At 50.3% G+C, this 17500-nt stretch overlaps 2 protein-coding genes across 8 annotated transcripts in view; both read left to right on the top strand.

Annotated features, from left to right (window-relative positions):
• The first annotated feature begins 3944 nt into the window (after positions 1-3944).
• mterf1 (mitochondrial transcription termination factor 1) lies at positions 3945-6235 on the top strand. Of its 3 annotated transcripts, none has more exons than XM_081711729.1 (2): positions 3945-4059; positions 4665-6235. In XM_081711729.1, exon 2 carries the CDS (start codon positions 4771-4773, stop codon positions 5710-5712), a length of 942 nt encoding a protein of 313 aa, XP_081567855.1. In that variant the 5' UTR covers positions 3945-4059; positions 4665-4770; the 3' UTR covers positions 5713-6235. The 3 variants fall into 3 exon arrangements, with proteins under 3 accessions (XP_081567855.1, XP_081567854.1, XP_026851654.1); XM_081711728.1 differs by having other exon boundaries at positions 3948-4559; XM_026995853.3 differs by having other exon boundaries at positions 3951-4059; positions 4560-6235.
• Positions 6236-6305: 70 nt separating this feature from the next.
• The window catches only part of dus3l (dihydrouridine synthase 3-like (S. cerevisiae)), a 20060-nt gene continuing 8865 nt past the window's right edge, over positions 6306-17500 (top strand). Inside the window, exons 1-14 of one of the 5 annotated variants that reach the window (XM_081711726.1) lie at positions 6306-6445; positions 6688-6808; positions 6944-7232; positions 7923-8360; positions 8739-8822; positions 9365-9406; positions 9626-9688; positions 10863-10979; positions 11346-11411; positions 11552-11662; positions 11741-11837; positions 12068-12143; positions 12217-12405; positions 12583-12711. In XM_081711726.1, coding sequence (XP_081567852.1) covers positions 6759-6808; positions 6944-7232; positions 7923-8360; positions 8739-8822; positions 9365-9406; positions 9626-9688; positions 10863-10979; positions 11346-11411; positions 11552-11662; positions 11741-11837; positions 12068-12143; positions 12217-12405; positions 12583-12711 — 1751 coding nt within the window. In that variant the 5' untranslated portion in view covers positions 6306-6445; positions 6688-6758. Of the gene's footprint in view, positions 6446-6687; positions 6809-6943; positions 7233-7922; positions 8373-8738; positions 8823-9364; positions 9407-9535; positions 9689-10862; positions 10980-11345; positions 11412-11551; positions 11663-11740; positions 11838-12067; positions 12144-12216; positions 12406-12582; positions 12712-17500 lie in introns of all 5 variants that reach the window. The other 4 variants (XM_035523698.2, XM_035523699.2, XM_035523697.2 and 1 more) reach the window with 4 other exon arrangements.

Below are 17500 nucleotides of genomic sequence, written 5' to 3'. Positions count from 1 at the left end.
GTTTCAGATGTGCATTATTGATGTGAGAGGGGTAGTGTGTCAGCGACCGTAACCGAGACGACCTTTTGTGTGGGCAGCTGCACAGCGGACACTTAGCCAGTTGAGTCTATTTTAATTTGCCATTCCGTCTTTAAACACCATGTTTTTCTTTTTTAAAATATGTTGCTAGTTTTCAAAATAACTCATTTAGGATTAATAACTCCTGAGAGTTAGGGTTCTGGTTAGGATTAATAACTTCTGAGAGTTAGGGTTCTAGTTAGGATTAGTAACTCCTGAGAGTTAGGGTTCTGGTTAGGATTAATAACTCCTGAGAATTAGGGTTCTGGTTAGGATTAATAACTTCTGAGAGTTAGGGTTCTAGTTAGGATTAGTAACAGTTAGGGTTCTAGTTAGGATTAGTAACTCCTGAGAGTTAGGGTTCTAGTTAGGATTAGTAACTCCTGAGAGTTAGGGTTCTAGTTAGGATTAGTAACTCCTGAGAGTTAGAGTTCTAGTTAGGATTAGTAACTCCTGAGAGTTAGGGTTCTAGTTAGGATTAATAACTCCTGAGAGTTAGGGTTCTAGTTAGGATTAGTAACTCCTGAGAGTTAGGGTTCTGGTTAGGATTAGTAACTCCTGACAGTTAGGGTTCTAGTTAGGATTAGTAACTCCTGAGAGTTAGGGTTCTGGTTAGGATTAATAACTCCTGAGAGTTAGAGTTCTAGTTAGGATTAATAACTCCTGAGAGTTATTGTTCTGGTTAGGATTAATAACTCCTGAGAGTTAGGGTTCTAGTTAGGATTAATAATCCATGAGAGACTCTGGGAATTAATTACTACTACCATGCAATAATTCTGGGTTTTAGGGAAACAAAAGTAAAATGTATGAAACTACTCATTCATCATTTAACACAATTATGTTTGTTTAAACATCATGTTAAGGTGATGAGGTAACCCCTGAGAGTTAACTGACATAAGATACAGAGAACGAAAGAGAGAGAGGGAAAGAGAAAGAGGCACAGAGAAATGGAGATAGAGAAAGCATCTGAGAGGGAGAGAGAAAGGATGAGAGAAGTGACAGAGTGGAAAGGTGGCAGCGGGAGTCCCTGTAGGGTAATAAATGAGAGAGCACAGTCTCTTGGTGAGCACCATGACAGGAGAGAGATGGTGCATAGTGGCCATGAAATATTAAAGACATGAGGATTCATCAGGGGTATAGGACCTCACGGAAAAGGCTGGTTGAGTTTCACCCAGACCCCCACCCAAGGTGATGTCTGGGGTGGAGTGGAACTGTCTGATAGGAGGACAACTCTGAATACACACCCAAGGGCACCGTGGGGGCCAGGGCCAGTCTTATACAATCACTGCCCTCCAGTGCCCCCCCTCCCCCCCCAGAGAATAAACTTGCATATACATATCCATAATATCCTGTATAATCCACCCCTGATATATTACATTAGGTACAGTACATTTCAATCAATAACATACATATTATTTTTTACAATAGTTCATGTGAAAGAAAATAACAAATGCAGGCAGCTGTGGTCACTGTATCACACTCTGACTCCTCCCCCTACCTGACACTGTACAGTGTACTGTTCTTGGTCAGTCTGTCTTTTAGTTTTGGTGTGCCACCCCCAGACCTTCAGTGGTCCCATTTCTTGGGTGCCACTGCCCAACGCCATCCAGTGACATGTAACAACAGGGCAGAGTACCCAAAACTAATTAGACTAATAAAATACAAGAATATTATTTTCCCCCAGTTATTTGGTTTCCCTTAGTCTTCATTCAACTTGTTTTGTCATATAATGCAGTTTGTGAAGTAGTATATGTGCATAAACATTTATATGCTGGCTTTGTGAAGCACTGTCACAGGAAACGTTTTAACATGATTGTAAACAGCATGGTAACTAGCAGTAGACAATCGAGCAATCGAGCAATGGCACTCTCAGTCAGACCGGGGATGTGGTCACCGTGGAAACAGAAGAGGTGCCAGGGCAGGATAAGCCCATCCATGGAATGTACCACTGACTGATAGCAGGGTTGGCTGATGTAAGACACTCCTACCAATGGCTGGAAAAGGCGGGACTGAAGGACAGCACAGAGGCACTAACCATGACAGCACAAGATCAAGCACTGAGCACCAGGTGGCTTGAAGAAACCAGAGCAGAGCCAAGGAGCTCTGAGACGATCCAGCACCTAACAACAGGATGCAGGATGATTTCAGGGAAAACAAACACTGAGAGATACAGCTCAGGGATGGGGAGCATATAGAGGAACATATGCAAGACATATGAGCTGAAGAACACACACACACAGAAACCACAGAGAGAGGTGGAACAGGGCTGAGATGCTGTGGGACCTCAAGATCCAGACAGATCAGCAGGTAGTGGCGAACCAACCAGACTATCATGATAGTAGATAAGAGGCAGAACACAGCAGTGGTGACAGATGTGGAATGCAAATGTAAAACGGAAGGAATATGAGAAGATGGAAAAGTAGCAGGGACTGAAAGAGGAAATAGAGAGAATGTGTATGGTTAACATTATGGTTAAGGTTGTCCCAGGGGTGACGGGGCACTTGGGGCTGTGACTGCTAAGCTGGAAGAGTGACTACAAATTTAAAATGTATTTATACAGATGTTGCCACAAAGCAGCTTTACAAATGTTCAAGTCCAAGCCCCCAGTGAGCAAGACAAGGGCAACAGTGGCAAGGAAAAACTCCCTAGAACATGAGGAAGAAACCTTGAGAGGAACCAAGACTCAAAGGGGGGCCCATGCTTCTCTGGCCAACAACGGTCACCACAATAATGACAATTTAAACAATAAGAAGCAGAATAAGTAGTGACAGAAATGCATCATAAAACAAATTTGCAATGAACGTCTATTTTGGTTTTCTAGAAGTCCTAGTTTGGTTTTGGCAGTGTGCATGTGTCCAAAACCCATCTTCCACGAAAATGTCTGTCTAGGGCAATGAAGAAGTAATTGGTTAGGTGGAGGTGTGGTGGGCTATAGCAAGGGACATCAGGGGTGGTGGGAGTAGCCATGGTAGTTGAGACGGGCTGAGGCTCACTAACAACATGACATCAGGGTTAGGGGTACCTGAGCAGAAAGAGAGACTAGATTATTGGGCATGTCTAGGTACGAGGGTGTGTAAATTAGGGTACTATAATGTGCAATGACGGACTCCAGCAGCTCTAGCTATGGGAGCACAGGTAAAGGAAAGAGCCAGAAGGAACCACAGGGATGCGGGCACCCTGGAACATCAGCACTCCGCTGCTCTCAGTCAACAAACTTGAGCATCAAAAGAGAGGTTAAGTGGCAGCATCATAACATCCCAGTTTAACATAACTCTCAATGTCCATGGACCCCCAGATCTACAACATGGGAAGTAGTTAATAAAATGCCTGACTGTACAGATAGATTTCCAGCCTAGCCTTAAATATTGATATTGTGTCTGAGTCTCAAACATTTACAAGAAGGTTATTCCACAGTGTGGGAGCTTTATAGGAAAAGGCTCTGCCCCCTGTGGTAGATTTTCTTAAATAAAGAGCCTGCATCTTTTTGATCTAAGCACATGTAGATGAGCTTAATGCAATAGGAGTTCTCTAAGGTACAGTGGGGCAAGATCATTCCGTGCTTTGTAGGCAATTAAAAGTATTTTATAAGACTAGTTTTATCAGAAGTGTCAGGATTAAGTGAGACAATGTTTCTCAACATCCAGCGTCTGACGTCCTTTACACATTCCTCAATAATGGTAAGATGATATTTGTCATCTTAGTGTCACCAGAATAACAGAATATGTAAGTTGCAAATATGTAAGTTGCTAAGATAAGAGACGATTATAAGAGCGTAAATGTAAATGTAACAGAAGGTGCCATACTTAAATATATACACTGCCCTCTACTGGTCAGAAGTAGTATATTATTTGGCGAGGTAGCTCCAGTCCGCTAGGGGGTTTTTGTCCCTCTAACGAACTGACAGTAGGGGGGAAACGTGAAGCGGTAAACAGGAGTAAACCGTATCAGCCGAGGACATTCTTCACAAATATTCTCACAACTCAGCGGACAGTTTGACGTTAGGTACTGCTAAATCTTAGGTAGTTCTAAATAGCCACCTGGAGTTAGACAACTTGATGTTTTGCTTTGTTTTTAATGAACTTTCAGTAAAACTCGTTATTCGCTTAAGTAAAACTACTGACATGGCTGTTGTTCTGATTAGAGTCTATGAGCGATTACTGACGCCTGGGTCGGTAGCACCTTTACTGTGACTGTGTTCATTTGGAGTTGCTGTTCTAATTTAATTTTCTAGCGATTTTTGTGCTTTAAGACATTACAGGGACAGGCACGTGAAAGGAGTGGTTCGTTAAGTTTCAGCCATATCTATAATGTCTTATATCCACCTTAATATAGTGTTTTTTACACCATGTAACTTTAATTCGCATGGTTGTGAACCATATGAATGTTCTGCAGTATTGTAAATTGGGGTACTCAGCTCCAGTCCCGTAGATCCACCTTCCAGCAGAACTGTAGTTTAGTTTTGGCAGGCGTGCTGTGATTGGTGGTCCCCTTCTTGCCTCCAGGTGAGCCAGTGTGGGGGTGTGAGGAGACATGGCTCTGACGCATGTCCTCACTTGGCTGAGCTTGGTGAAGTTACAGCCTGTGTGTTCCTGCGTCTCTGTGTACAGACGCTATCACACTGCACCCTCTGATGCCCCGCCCACTGCCGCCGATGCCAGCTTGGAGAACCAATCCCTGCTGAAGAACCTCAGAGTGCTCGGCGTTGATGTGTCGATGGTACGACGCCGCCAGCCCGGTGTCCTCCGGAAGGTTCTGACCAATGAGTGCGGCCTGGCTGAGTTCCTCTGCAGCAAAGGTGCCAACCATGAGGTGGTGGCCAGTATCATCACACGGTTCCCTCGGGCGATCACACGCTCCGCCGAGCACCTGGATGAGCGCTGGCGCCTGTGGAGAAACATCTTCATGATTGATGCTGAGATCATCAAAATCCTGCACCGCTCACCGGAGTCTTTCTTCCGCTCCAGTGACAACGAGAACCTGGAGAAGAATGTGGCCTTCCTGAGCTCACTGGGCCTGACGCCCAAACACCTGCACCGGCTCGTCACCATGGCCCCACGGACCTTCTCCAACAGTGTGGAACTGAACTGCACCATGGTGGAGCTCCTGCAAAGCGTGTGTGCCAGTCTCGGCGGGACAGACTGTGAAGGCTTCGTGAAGGCCATCATATCCAGGAACGTCTACATCTTCATACGAAGCACGAAACGTGTCAAAGCCAACATCAGCTTCCTGCTGGAGGCTCTGCGGCTGAGCGATGAGGAAGCTCTTGTCCTGCTTCAGGGCTGTGGTGCTGAGATCCTGGACCTCTCCCACACGAGCCTGAAGAGGAACCTCCAAAACCTGCAGGTGAAGCTGAAGACTCTCGGCTGCAGCGAGGAGGTGGTGAAGAAGCTCATCTTCAAAGGCGCCACGGTGCTGTTTATTTCCTCAGCAACGCTGAACGAGAAGCTGAACTGCCTGGTTAAAGGTGGTGTGGACATTAAATGGATAGTGGAAAAGCCCAAAGTGTTGGACTTCAGTGTGGCCACCTTAAACCAGCGTCTGCATGAGCTAAACAGTCTGAGATACGACTTTGATGTGAAGGGAATCTGTATTCTGGACTTGAGTAAAAAAAGATTTGATGCCAAGATAGAGAGACTGCGAGTGTTTGAAGAGTAAAACACCATCAGGCCATAGAAGCTCTTAATATAGACACACCAACCCTTCAGACAATGTGCACCATGTACAAACCCTGTCTGAAGCTCATTGATCATCCTGAGGCTCAGATGTCTACAGATGTCCTCAGATCATGGCACAGATCTGTATGCAGAGAAGGCGTTTCAGCCACTCAGATACACTTAGTACGCAGGGCTGTCTGCAGCTCCACATCTGCTTCTACAGGGTCACTTTGATTCACTATGTGTTTGTCCACCAGCCCAACATTTGTGACCACTCTAAAACACATTTTTTCACAGATTATGTAAAACAGCTTTTTGCTTAGAGGATAATTGACAATGCTTTGTGCGGTGGTCCATAACTGTGGAGATTAGTAAACATTACTAGAGAAGTTTATTTATGATTGTGCATTTATGTTTATGATCTGGAATGGTCCGCTGAACCAGTACATGTATATAAAACAACGCCGATATCCAAAGATAAGTGTTTTTTTAATGAAATAAACAACAATAAATGGTTATTTAAATCGAGTATTTATTTAATTACTCAGTAGTTTGCTTCTGTTGTAGAGTGAATGTAAATGTTTCTTGAAGATTAACGCTGGACGGTTCTTAATGTAAATGAGAACATGAGTGCAGACGCGTCGTTTCAAGTCCGAACACATTTGAGTGTAACACAGCGGCAGTGTCACGTGTTCCTTGGGCAGCTTTTTGGTCAAAGTTAGAAGCATTTTGAGGTGAGTGTCGCTGAAATCTGATCATAAATGCATAAGATTTTCTGTGCATTTCGAAATAGTAAAATGCACATATGTCTTCATTACTTACAGTCTCTAACACAGTATTACTGGAAAATGTTAATAAACGACTGTTCGACTACGTTTGTTTAGCTAATGGTTGTGTAGCCAGCTGGCGTAGCTAACTGGACGGGTAAGTGTTTTATCAGAAACGAGGTTAAGTCCTAATCTCAGCTGTTTTGCAGGAGGACCGGGGGCATCTACCGTGCAGCTTCAGCAGGTTAGCCAGCAGGGGTCTCGCGCTGCCGCTGCCGCCATGGCCGCTGCACGCGGCGCTGCAGCTGGCGAAGCGGCGCTGAAAACACAGTAAGGCCCGGCGCGCGGCGCTGCTGTATACGCTTAAGATCTCAGACTCGGGGTTGTTAACGTGCAGATCAGCACGCGCTGGGTAAGTTCGGGTTGGTTTACTCTGACTCATCAGGGTGGCTCCGATGTGTCCAGGTATGTCACGACTAAAGAGAAATTTCATGCGTTTCTGGCTGCTGGAGGGAACGCTGAGGAAGGTGAGGAGGAAGATGCTGCCACTCCAGAAGAATGTGCAGATGCAGCTAACGGTGGGGCAGAAGAAGCTTCTGGAGAACCGGAGCTGAAGAGGAGGAAACTAGACGATGATGCCCAGGCAGAAGATACGCAACAGGACAAGAAGGGAATGAAGGGACAGAACAAGTCGAGACCTCACATGAAGCCTCACAGCTATGACGACCGCAGACTCTGTCCCTCACTGCTTCAGGTGGGACTCAAGCCCACCGTGTCCAACCCTCACCCTAACCCTAACACTGTGTCTAACCCTAACACTGTGTCTAACCCTAACCCCAACCCTAACACTGTGTCTAACCCTCACCCTTACCCTAACCTTAAACCCTAACACTGTGTCTAACCCTAACACTGTGTCTAACCCTAAACCCTAACACTGTCTAACCCTAACCATCACCCTAACCCTAACACTGTGTCTAACCCTAAAACCTAACCCTAACCCTAACACTGTGTCCAAGTTTAAACCCACGTATAGTGGATCTTTGACAAAATGGTAAAATTCTTCCTACCAGTAGTTGATGTGGAAGGTGGTGGAAAAAGCTCTTCATTCTGCTAAAGTGAGGAAGTGTGAGGAAGGTCCACTGTGGCCCCTGTACGCAGATTACAACTAATAAATACGCAGTAATACATACGCAGATTGCAACTAATATATACGCAGATTAGAACTGCTACTGTGCCGATTACAAGTCAGAAGTTTTACATGATTAGTCCTGGAGTGCAGTGTTCTGCCCCCAGTGCTGGTTATGAAACACCCTGATTTTTTTTATTATTATGATCAGTTGTGATTTTCAGTCGGGACTCATTGAATGTTAATTAAATGTTATGCGTGTATTGGATTCATTTGACTGTAGATTTGAATGTTGGTGCTAACAGTTGTTTTTCACAGGGGCGTGAAAACGGATGCTTCTTTGGTGAGAAGTGCAAGTTCATTCACGACGTGACTGACTACATGTCCACCAAACCTGCAGACCTCGGTGAGCAATGCTATTTGTACGACACCTTCGGCAGGTGTGCTTACGGAATCACCTGCAGGTTCGCAGGTGCGCACACTGGCCCCGACTTTAAGAACCTGGTGAACAAGGAGAGCGAAACGCCCACCACCTCAGAGACGGTCCGCAACTATCTGCACAAAGATCTCCAGCGCCGTCTCCGTAAGAGACAGGTGACCTTCACACGCTCGGAGACCTACCTAAGAAGCATCCGCACAGGAAACGGTGCAGGAGGCCAGAGCAGGAACAGGCCCGGGTCTGAACGCGCGGCGCCTGAGCCCGGGTCTGAACGCGCGGCCAAAGTGGAGGGACAGAAACAGGAGCCAACTGGTGATGTAGGTGTAGAGGTACAGCACCATTACACCACCTGCGCTACAGTGGGTGTGGGTGAGGGCTAATCCTAACCACAGTGACATTACACCACCCACACTACAGCAGGTGTGGATGAGGGCTAACTCACCACAGCACCATAACACCCATGCTAACCCTAACCATAGCAACGTAACACCACCCACGCTACAGCAGGTGTGGGTGAGGGCTAACCCTAACCATAGCACCGTAACGGCACCCATGCTACAGCAGGTGTGGTTGAAGGTGTACTGGCACTAAACCACTTATTGTGGTGCTTTACAGGTGGTGGTGGTTTATTTGTTTTACTGTATTACATTTCTTGGGTACATTTCTGTGATAAGTTACTATCCTCTCAACTGTAGGGTAGCAAGACACCCCTCATCAAGACCGTTGGGCCACTGACTGATGCCGACGTCATCAAACTGCGACCTTGTGAGAAGAAGCAGGTAAGATGGGCACAGTGGGGGCGGAGCAGGTCAACCATCACGGGCACAGTGGGGGCGGAGCAGGTCAACCCTCACGGGCACAGTGGGGGCGGAGCAGGTCAAGCCGTAACAAATTTGGCATCCCCTAATAATCAAGGCATGGTAACGTGTCCTCCTGCTGCTCTGGAACTCATGTAAGTGATGGTGCCCATTTCCAGGCTGTTGTACTCTAAGAACAGCAGACATGAGGAAAAATGAGGACATGAGGCCCTGCAGTCTGATCTTATCAGAAAAAAATATTCATTTGTGATTTTATCTGTCTGGATTAATTTTAACTTTAATGTAAAAATACATCCCAAAACAAACACTGTAATCTCCACCACATAACATCACCATAAAACCGTTTCCCAAGGTTAGAAACATCACAGTGCTGACTCTAGATTAGGAACAGAGAGGGTGATTAGGACAATAAACACAAACTGTTAAACATGGAAAACCATTCCATGTTGTTTCAGTCAAAACTGGTGAGCTTTTTTTCTTTAAATGTTTTTCTTGACACGCAGGTGGATTTTAGAGACAAACTCTACCTGGCGCCCTTAACTACGGTGAGCTTCTGCTAGTGTGATTGAGTCTGCACATGTGTGTGTGTGCAAGCAATTGTGTGGTCATGCATATCCTTTTTATTATTTGTACACGTTGATGTAGGGTTTGTAAAGTGTATGTGCGTCGTGCAGTGTGGGAACCTGCCGTTTCGGCGCCTGTGTAAGCGGTTCGGCGCAGACATCACATGTGGAGAGATGGCGATGTGTACTAACCTGTTGCAGGGCCAGGCGTCGGAGTGGGCCCTGCTAAAGAGACACCACACTGAGGACCTGTTTGGGGTGCAGGTAAACAAATGCACAAACAAAGCCACCCTAGTAAACAAACAAACACAAACCGTTGTCAGATGGGAGAGGTGTTATCAGATTGTAAGAGCTCTATGAAGAATTACATCACTATGCTTGTTCCAGTTCTTAAGCATCTCAAGTCTGTGCATGTGTTCTTTGTGCGTCTCATGTCTATGCCTCTAACCCAGTCTGGGATTAACCCAAGTCCTCACCCTAACCTAGAGAGTTGGGGTTGACCCTGAGTCTAGAGCTATTCTACATGATGGTTTGCAGAGATCACTGATGTGGTTCTTCTTGCTGACAGCCAGCAGTGACTGCTAGATATTTTTTTTCTGTTTTTAGCCTTCAAAATGAGTCTAAACATCCTGTTGTTTTTATTTTCCAGGTTCAACATCTTCTGCCTTATCTTTTGGTTCGCTGACTTTGTGTGTTTTAATCAGTCTGCAGAAGGAATCTTTCTTAGCAAGCTCAGTTTCACTTAAAGATTTTCTGATGTGTTTTGTAAGCAGCATACCGAACTATTAGATTAGTGAGCCGTCTTCTCATCACTCTTCTCTTTGGGAAATATCGACATTTTCAAAGACCTCTTTGTCATGTAACTCATAACCTGGTGTTTGTAGGATGTTGCTATCTAAAGGAAGCAAGTGTGTGGAGGTGACATCTGCTGCACAAGCTCAGACGAGTTTAGCCTGGTAACATAGCCATGGCAACTGTGACTGCATCCATGAACATTGTTGCATTCATATTTAATCGTTCAAAATCCTGAAAAGTCGTTCACTGAGTTAAGACCCCTGGAAAGTTGAACAGGCAAATAAATGGATGCGTTGCCTCTGTCACTACATGTGCGATGATTGTGTCATTAGTCAAGTGAGATTCTGTGGGTAGTGTGAAGACAACTATGAATCACAGCGTTGGGTGTGTTGTGGTGTTCAGGACATCCACGCAGGTCATTCAGAGTGCATGTTGAGGATAAAAGCTTTAAGAAGAAAAAAAACTTGTGAACGGAAAAAGTGAAAAACGTGGGTAGTTAAGATGGTCTGTAAAACTCACCAGGCTGCATTGCATTGTGGGTAGTGGAGAGGGCTGTAGAACAGTTGTGTCCTGCGTGAGAGAATTGCATTGTGGGTGGTGAGACATTGCAACTGTGGAACTAGAACTGAGGTTTCTTTTTCAGCTGGAGGGCTGTTTTCCTGATACCATGACCAGATGTGCTGAGCTGCTCAGTGAAAACATCGATGTGGACTTTGTGGACATCAACTCTGGGTGCCCTATAGACCTGGTCTATAGAAAGGTACTCACATTTCCCCCCATTCCCCCCCACGCACACACACACAATTCCTTACTCTTGTGTTCCTGACACCCTACACACTAGTCAAATGACGTGGGTCATGGGAACTTCTGGTGATTTAAATCGCTTCATTCAGAAAGAACCAGAGTGACATCATGCAGAAGACCTTAGCTGTGCGAGTCACATGATCTGGGTTAATTTTTTTGCTCTTATTTACACTCTCCTTGAGTCTGAGAAAGATGATGTTATTATTGAGCTGTGTTAATATGACTAACTCATATGCATTGATTTGAGTTGACTTATAAGCACATACATTTGGACACGTGAGGGACCGTCTCATTTGCATTAACCTTGCTCACTGTGATGCAGGGTGGGGGTTGTGGCCTGATGACCAGAACAAACAAATTTGAACAGATCATCAGAGGAATGAATTCAGTAAGTTGTCTGGTTTTCATTTCTTCCACATTTTCTCTAGAGATTGAAGTTCTGTGTATTGCAGCTCTGATGTGTTATATTTGAGTTATTGTTATTGCTGGGTATTTTTGAGTTGTTATTGTCTCTGAATCGTTCTGCAGGTTCTTGATGTCCCTCTGACAGTTAAAATCAGAACTGGAGTCCAGCAGAACTGCAACCTTGCACACAAACTCATCCCTGAGATGAAGAAGTGGGGCGTGTCTCTGATCACGGTCAGATCTGAGTGTGTGTGTCTGATCACAGTCAGCTCTGAGTGTGCAGTACCCGAATGTGTTTGATCTCCTGCACAGCTGCATGGCAGATCCCGAGAGCAGCGCTACACCAAGATGGCAGACTGGGACTACATCAGCACCTGCTCCAGACTGGCCAGCCCCGTCCCTCTGTTTGGTACACAATCTAAAACAAACACACACTGTATGGTAGACTGGTGTGACTTTTATTAACTCCTGTAGAATATTAATGGATAAATTGGATGAATTAACAATTTGAGTGAATGAACTACCTGAGAGGAGAGCTGCCAGCAGTGCAGGGAGGTGGAGGGCTCTGCTCTGCCCCCTGCTGCTGTGTTTCTAAACTGCAGTAACTCAGCCATGCACTGTTGTTTTATCTCTCTGTAGGTAACGGAGACATTCTGTCATATGAGGATGCTATGAAGGCCAGGGAGACAGGCGTGTCTGGAATCATGGTGGCAAGGTCTGTCTGCTGGGCTATCTGTCTGTCTGCTGGCCTGTGTCATTTTGGTAAGGTGTGCGTGTCTGTGTTCCAGAGGTGCTCTGATAAAGCCTTGGCTCTTTACTGAGATTAAAGAGGGACGACACTGGGATATCTCGTCAGGCGAGCGTCTGGATGTGCTTCGGGACTTCACACACTACGGCCTTGAGCACTGGGGCTCCGACACGCAGGGTGTTGAGAAAACCCGCAACTTCCTGCTAGAGTGGCTTTCCTTCACCTGCAGGTGGCGCTGTTGAGCACCTTCAGCTGGACTTTTGCTATTGGTCATGTTTTTATTGGAAGAGAAAGACAGAGTAAAAACAGACTTATGTGGTTAATAAGAAACCAAATTTGTAATTATTAGTTAAGGTGTGTGTGTGTGTGTGTGTGTGTGTGTGTGTGTGTGTGTGTGTGTGTGTAGGTATATCCCAGTGGGCCTGTTGGAGCGTGTACCTCAGAAGATTAACGAGCGTCCACCGTACTACCTGGGTCGGGACTACTTGGAGACGCTGATGGCAAGCCAGCATGTGGATGACTGGATCAAAATCAGGTAAGAAAGCTAAGTGTGTGTCTGAGAGAGAATTTAAATTAAAATTTAGAATATGCTTTATTTAGACTTATTTCATTCATATGGACATTTAAAACTTGTAATAATGCTTTATATTATTCTTTTTACATAATTTGTATCATTTGTTTATATAATTTGTTTTAGTATATCATTTGTTTTAGTAAATGAACATGTGAACCGTAGGGGGTGCGGGAGCATGGAGGGAGAGAGGGGGGAGCATGGAGGGAGAGAGGGGGGAGCATGGAGGGAGAGAGGGGGGAGCATGGAGGGAGAGAGGGGGGAGCATGGAGGGAGAGAGGGGGGAGCATGGAGGGAGAGAGAGAGGGGGGAGCATGGAGGGAGAGAGAGAGGGGGGGAGCATGGAGAGAGAGAGGGGGGGAGCATGGAGGGAGAGAGAGGGGGGAGCATGGAGGGAGAGAGAGAGGGGGGGAGCATGGAGGGAGAGAGAGGGGGGGAGCATGGAGGGAGAGAGAGAGGGGGGGAGCATGGAGGGAGAGAGAGAGGGGGGGAGCATGGAGGGAGAGAGAGAGGGGGGGAGCATGGAGGGAGAGAGAGAAGGGGGGAGCATGGGGAGAGAGAGATGGGGGGAGCATGGAGGGAGAGAGAGAGGGGGGAGCATGGAGGGAGAGAGAGAGGGGGGGAGCATGGAGGGAGAGAGAGGGGGGGAGCATGGAGGGAGAGAGAGAGGGGGGGAGCATGGAGGGAGAGAGAGAGGGGGGGAGCATGGAGGGAGAGAGAGAGGGGGGGAGCATGGAGGGAGAGAGAGAAGGGGGGAGCATGGGGAGAGAGAGATGGGGGGAGCATGGAGGGAGAGAGAGAGGGGGGAGCATGGAGGGAGAGAGAGAGGGGGGGAGCATGGAGGGAGAGAGAGGGGGGGAGCATGGAGGAGAGAGAGAGGGGGGGAGCATGGAGGGAGAGAGAGAGGGGGGGAGCATGGGGGAGAGAGAGAGGGGGGAGCATGGGAGAGAGAGAGGAGAGAGAGAGATGGGGGAGCATGGCGGGAGAGAGAGAGAGAGAGAGGATGGGGAGCATGGCGGGAGAGAGAGAGGGGAGAGAGGAGAGAGATGGGGGAGCATGGCGGGAGAGAGAGAGATGGGGGAGCATGGCGGGAGAGAGAGAGATGGGGGAGCATGGCGGGAGAGAGAGAGATGGGGGAGCATGGCGGGAGAGAGAGAGATGGGGGAGCATGGCGGGAGAGAGAGAGATGGGGGAGCATGGCGGGAGAGAGAGAGATGGGGGAGCATGGCGGGAGAGAGAGAGATGGGGGAGCATGGCGGGAGAGAGAGAGATGGGGGAGCATGGCGGGAGAGAGAGAGATGGGGGAGCATGGCGGGAGAGAGAGAGATGGGGGAGCATGGCGGGAGAGAGAGAGATGGGGGAGCATGGCGGGAGAGAGAGAGATGGGGGAGCATGGCGGGAGAGAGAGAGATGGGGGAGCATGGCGGGAGAGAGAGAGATGGGGGAGCATGGCGGGAGAGAGAGAGATGGGGGAGCATGGCGGGAGAGAGAGAGATGGGGGAGCATGGCGGGAGAGAGAGAGATGGGGGAGCATGGCGGGAGAGAGAGAGATGGGGGAGCATGGCGGGAGAGAGAGAGATGGGGGAGCATGGCGGGAGAGAGAGAGATGGGGGAGCATGGCGGGAGAGAGAGAGATGGGGGAGCATGGCGGGAGAGAGAGAGATGGGGGAGCATGGCGGGAGAGAGAGAGATGGGGGAGCATGGCGGGAGAGAGAGAGATGGGGGAGCATGGCGGGAGAGAGAGAGATGGGGGAGCATGGCGGGAGAGAGAGAGATGGGGGAGCATGGCGGGAGAGAGAGAGATGGGGGAGCATGGCGGGAGAGAGAGAGATGGGGGAGCATGGCGGGAGAGAGAGAGATGGGGGAGCATGGCGGGAGAGAGAGAGATGGGGGAGCATGGCGGGAGAGAGAGAGATGGGGGAGCATGGCGGGAGAGAGAGAGATGGGGGAGCATGGCGGGAGAGAGAGAGATGGGGGAGCATGGCGGGAGAGAGAGAGATGGGGGAGCATGGCGGGAGAGAGAGAGATGGGGGAGCATGGCGGGAGAGAGAGAGATGGGGGAGCATGGCGGGAGAGAGAGAGATGGGGGAGCATGGCGGGAGAGAGAGAGATGGGGGAGCATGGCGGGAGAGAGAGAGATGGGGGAGCATGGCGGGAGAGAGAGAGATGGGGGAGCATGGCGGGAGAGAGAGAGATGGGGGAGCATGGCGGGAGAGAGAGAGATGGGGGAGCATGGCGGGAGAGAGAGAGATGGGGGAGCATGGCGGGAGAGAGAGAGATGGGGGAGCATGGCGGGAGAGAGAGAGATGGGGGAGCATGGCGGGAGAGAGAGAGATGGGGGAGCATGGCGGGAGAGAGAGAGATGGGGGAGCATGGCGGGAGAGAGAGAGATGGGGGAGCATGGCGGGAGAGAGAGAGATGGGGGAGCATGGCGGGAGAGAGAGAGATGGGGGAGCATGGCGGGAGAGAGAGAGATGGGGGAGCATGGCGGGAGAGAGAGAGATGGGGGAGCATGGCGGGAGAGAGAGAGATGGGGGAGCATGGCGGGAGAGAGAGAGATGGGGGAGCATGGCGGGAGAGAGAGAGATGGGGGAGCATGGCGGGAGAGAGAGAGATGGGGGAGCATGGCGGGAGAGAGAGAGATGGGGGAGCATGGCGGGAGAGAGAGAGATGGGGGAGCATGGCGGGAGAGAGAGAGATGGGGGAGCATGGCGGGAGAGAGAGAGATGGGGGAGCATGGCGGGAGAGAGAGAGATGGGGGAGCATGGCGGGAGAGAGAGAGATGGGGGAGCATGGCGGGAGAGAGAGAGATGGGGGAGCATGGCGGGAGAGAGAGAGATGGGGGAGCATGGCGGGAGAGAGAGAGATGGGGGAGCATGGCGGGAGAGAGAGAGATGGGGGAGCATGGCGGGAGAGAGAGAGATGGGGGAGCATGGCGGGAGAGAGAGAGATGGGGGAGCATGGCGGGAGAGAGAGAGATGGGGGAGCATGGCGGGAGAGAGAGAGATGGGGGAGCATGGCGGGAGAGAGAGAGATGGGGGAGCATGGCGGGAGAGAGAGAGATGGGGGAGCATGGCGGGAGAGAGAGAGATGGGGGAGCATGGCGGGAGAGAGAGAGATGGGGGAGCATGGCGGGAGAGAGAGAGATGGGGGAGCATGGCGGGAGAGAGAGAGATGGGGGAGCATGGCGGGAGAGAGAGAGATGGGGGAGCATGGCGGGAGAGAGAGAGATGGGGGAGCATGGCGGGAGAGAGAGAGATGGGGGAGCATGGCGGGAGAGAGAGAGATGGGGGAGCATGGCGGGAGAGAGAGAGATGGGGGAGCATGGCGGGAGAGAGAGAGATGGGGGAGCATGGCGGGAGAGAGAGAGATGGGGGAGCATGGCGGGAGAGAGAGAGATGGGGGAGCATGGCGGGAGAGAGAGAGATGGGGGAGCATGGCGGGAGAGAGAGAGATGGGGGAGCATGGCGGGAGAGAGAGAGATGGGGGAGCATGGCGGGAGAGAGAGAGATGGGGGAGCATGGCGGGAGAGAGAGAGATGGGGGAGCATGGCGGGAGAGAGAGAGATGGGGGAGCATGGCGGGAGAGAGAGAGATGGGGGAGCATGGCGGGAGAGAGAGAGATGGGGGAGCATGGCGGGAGAGAGAGAGATGGGGGAGCATGGCGGGAGAGAGAGAGATGGGGGAGCATGGCGGGAGAGAGAGAGATGGGGGAGCATGGCGGGAGAGAGAGAGATGGGGGAGCATGGCGGGAGAGAGAGAGATGGGGGAGCATGGCGGGAGAGAGAGAGATGGGGGAGCATGGCGGGAGAGAGAGAGATGGGGGAGCATGGCGGGAGAGAGAGAGATGGGGGAGCATGGCGGGAGAGAGAGAGATGGGGGAGCATGGCGGGAGAGAGAGAGATGGGGGAGCATGGCGGGAGAGAGAGAGATGGGGGAGCATGGCGGGAGAGAGAGAGATGGGGGAGCATGGCGGGAGAGAGAGAGATGGGGGAGCATGGCGGGAGAGAGAGAGATGGGGGAGCATGGCGGGAGAGAGAGAGATGGGGGAGCATGGCGGGAGAGAGAGAGATGGGGGAGCATGGCGGGAGAGAGAGAGATGGGGGAGCATGGCGGGAGAGAGAGAGATGGGGGAGCATGGCGGGAGAGAGAGAGATGGGGGAGCATGGCGGGAGAGAGAGAGATGGGGGAGCATGGCGGGAGAGAGAGAGATGGGGGAGCATGGCGGGAGAGAGAGAGATGGGGGAGCATGGCGGGAGAGAGAGAGATGGGGGAGCATGGCGGGAGAGAGAGAGATGGGGGAGCATGGCGGGAGAGAGAGAGATGGGGGAGCATGGCGGGAGAGAGAGAGATGGGGGAGCATGGCGGGAGAGAGAGAGATGGGGGAGCATGGCGGGAGAGAGAGAGATGGGGGAGCATGGCGGGAGAGAGAGAGATGGGGGAGCATGGCGGGAGAGAGAGAGATGGGGGAGCATGGCGGGAGAGAGAGAGATGGGGGAGCATGGCGGGAGAGAGAGAGATGGGGGAGCATGGCGGGAGAGAGAGAGATGGGGGAGCATGGCGGGAGAGAGAGAGATGGGGGAGCATGGCGGGAGAGAGAGAGATGGGGGAGCATGGCGGGAGAGAGAGAGATGGGGGAGCATGGCGGGAGAGAGAGAGATGGGGGAGCATGGCGGGAGAGAGAGAGATGGGGGAGCATGGCGGGAGAGAGAGAGATGGGGGAGCATGGCGGGAGAGAGAGAGATGGGGGAGCA

Source organism: Electrophorus electricus, chromosome 4 (genome assembly GCF_041902795.1).
Source record: "Electrophorus electricus isolate QZ-2024a chromosome 4, ASM4190279v1, whole genome shotgun sequence".
In the NCBI taxonomy this organism is placed as follows: Eukaryota; Metazoa; Chordata; class Actinopteri; order Gymnotiformes; family Gymnotidae; genus Electrophorus; species Electrophorus electricus.
This window is presented reverse-complemented; position numbering and strand designations above follow the sequence as displayed.

Coding starts and splice junctions, on each gene's coding strand:
- mterf1 (XM_026995853.3), top strand. CDS start 4,588: ATGGCTCTGACGCATGTCCTCACTTGGCTGAGCTTGGTGAAGTTACAG.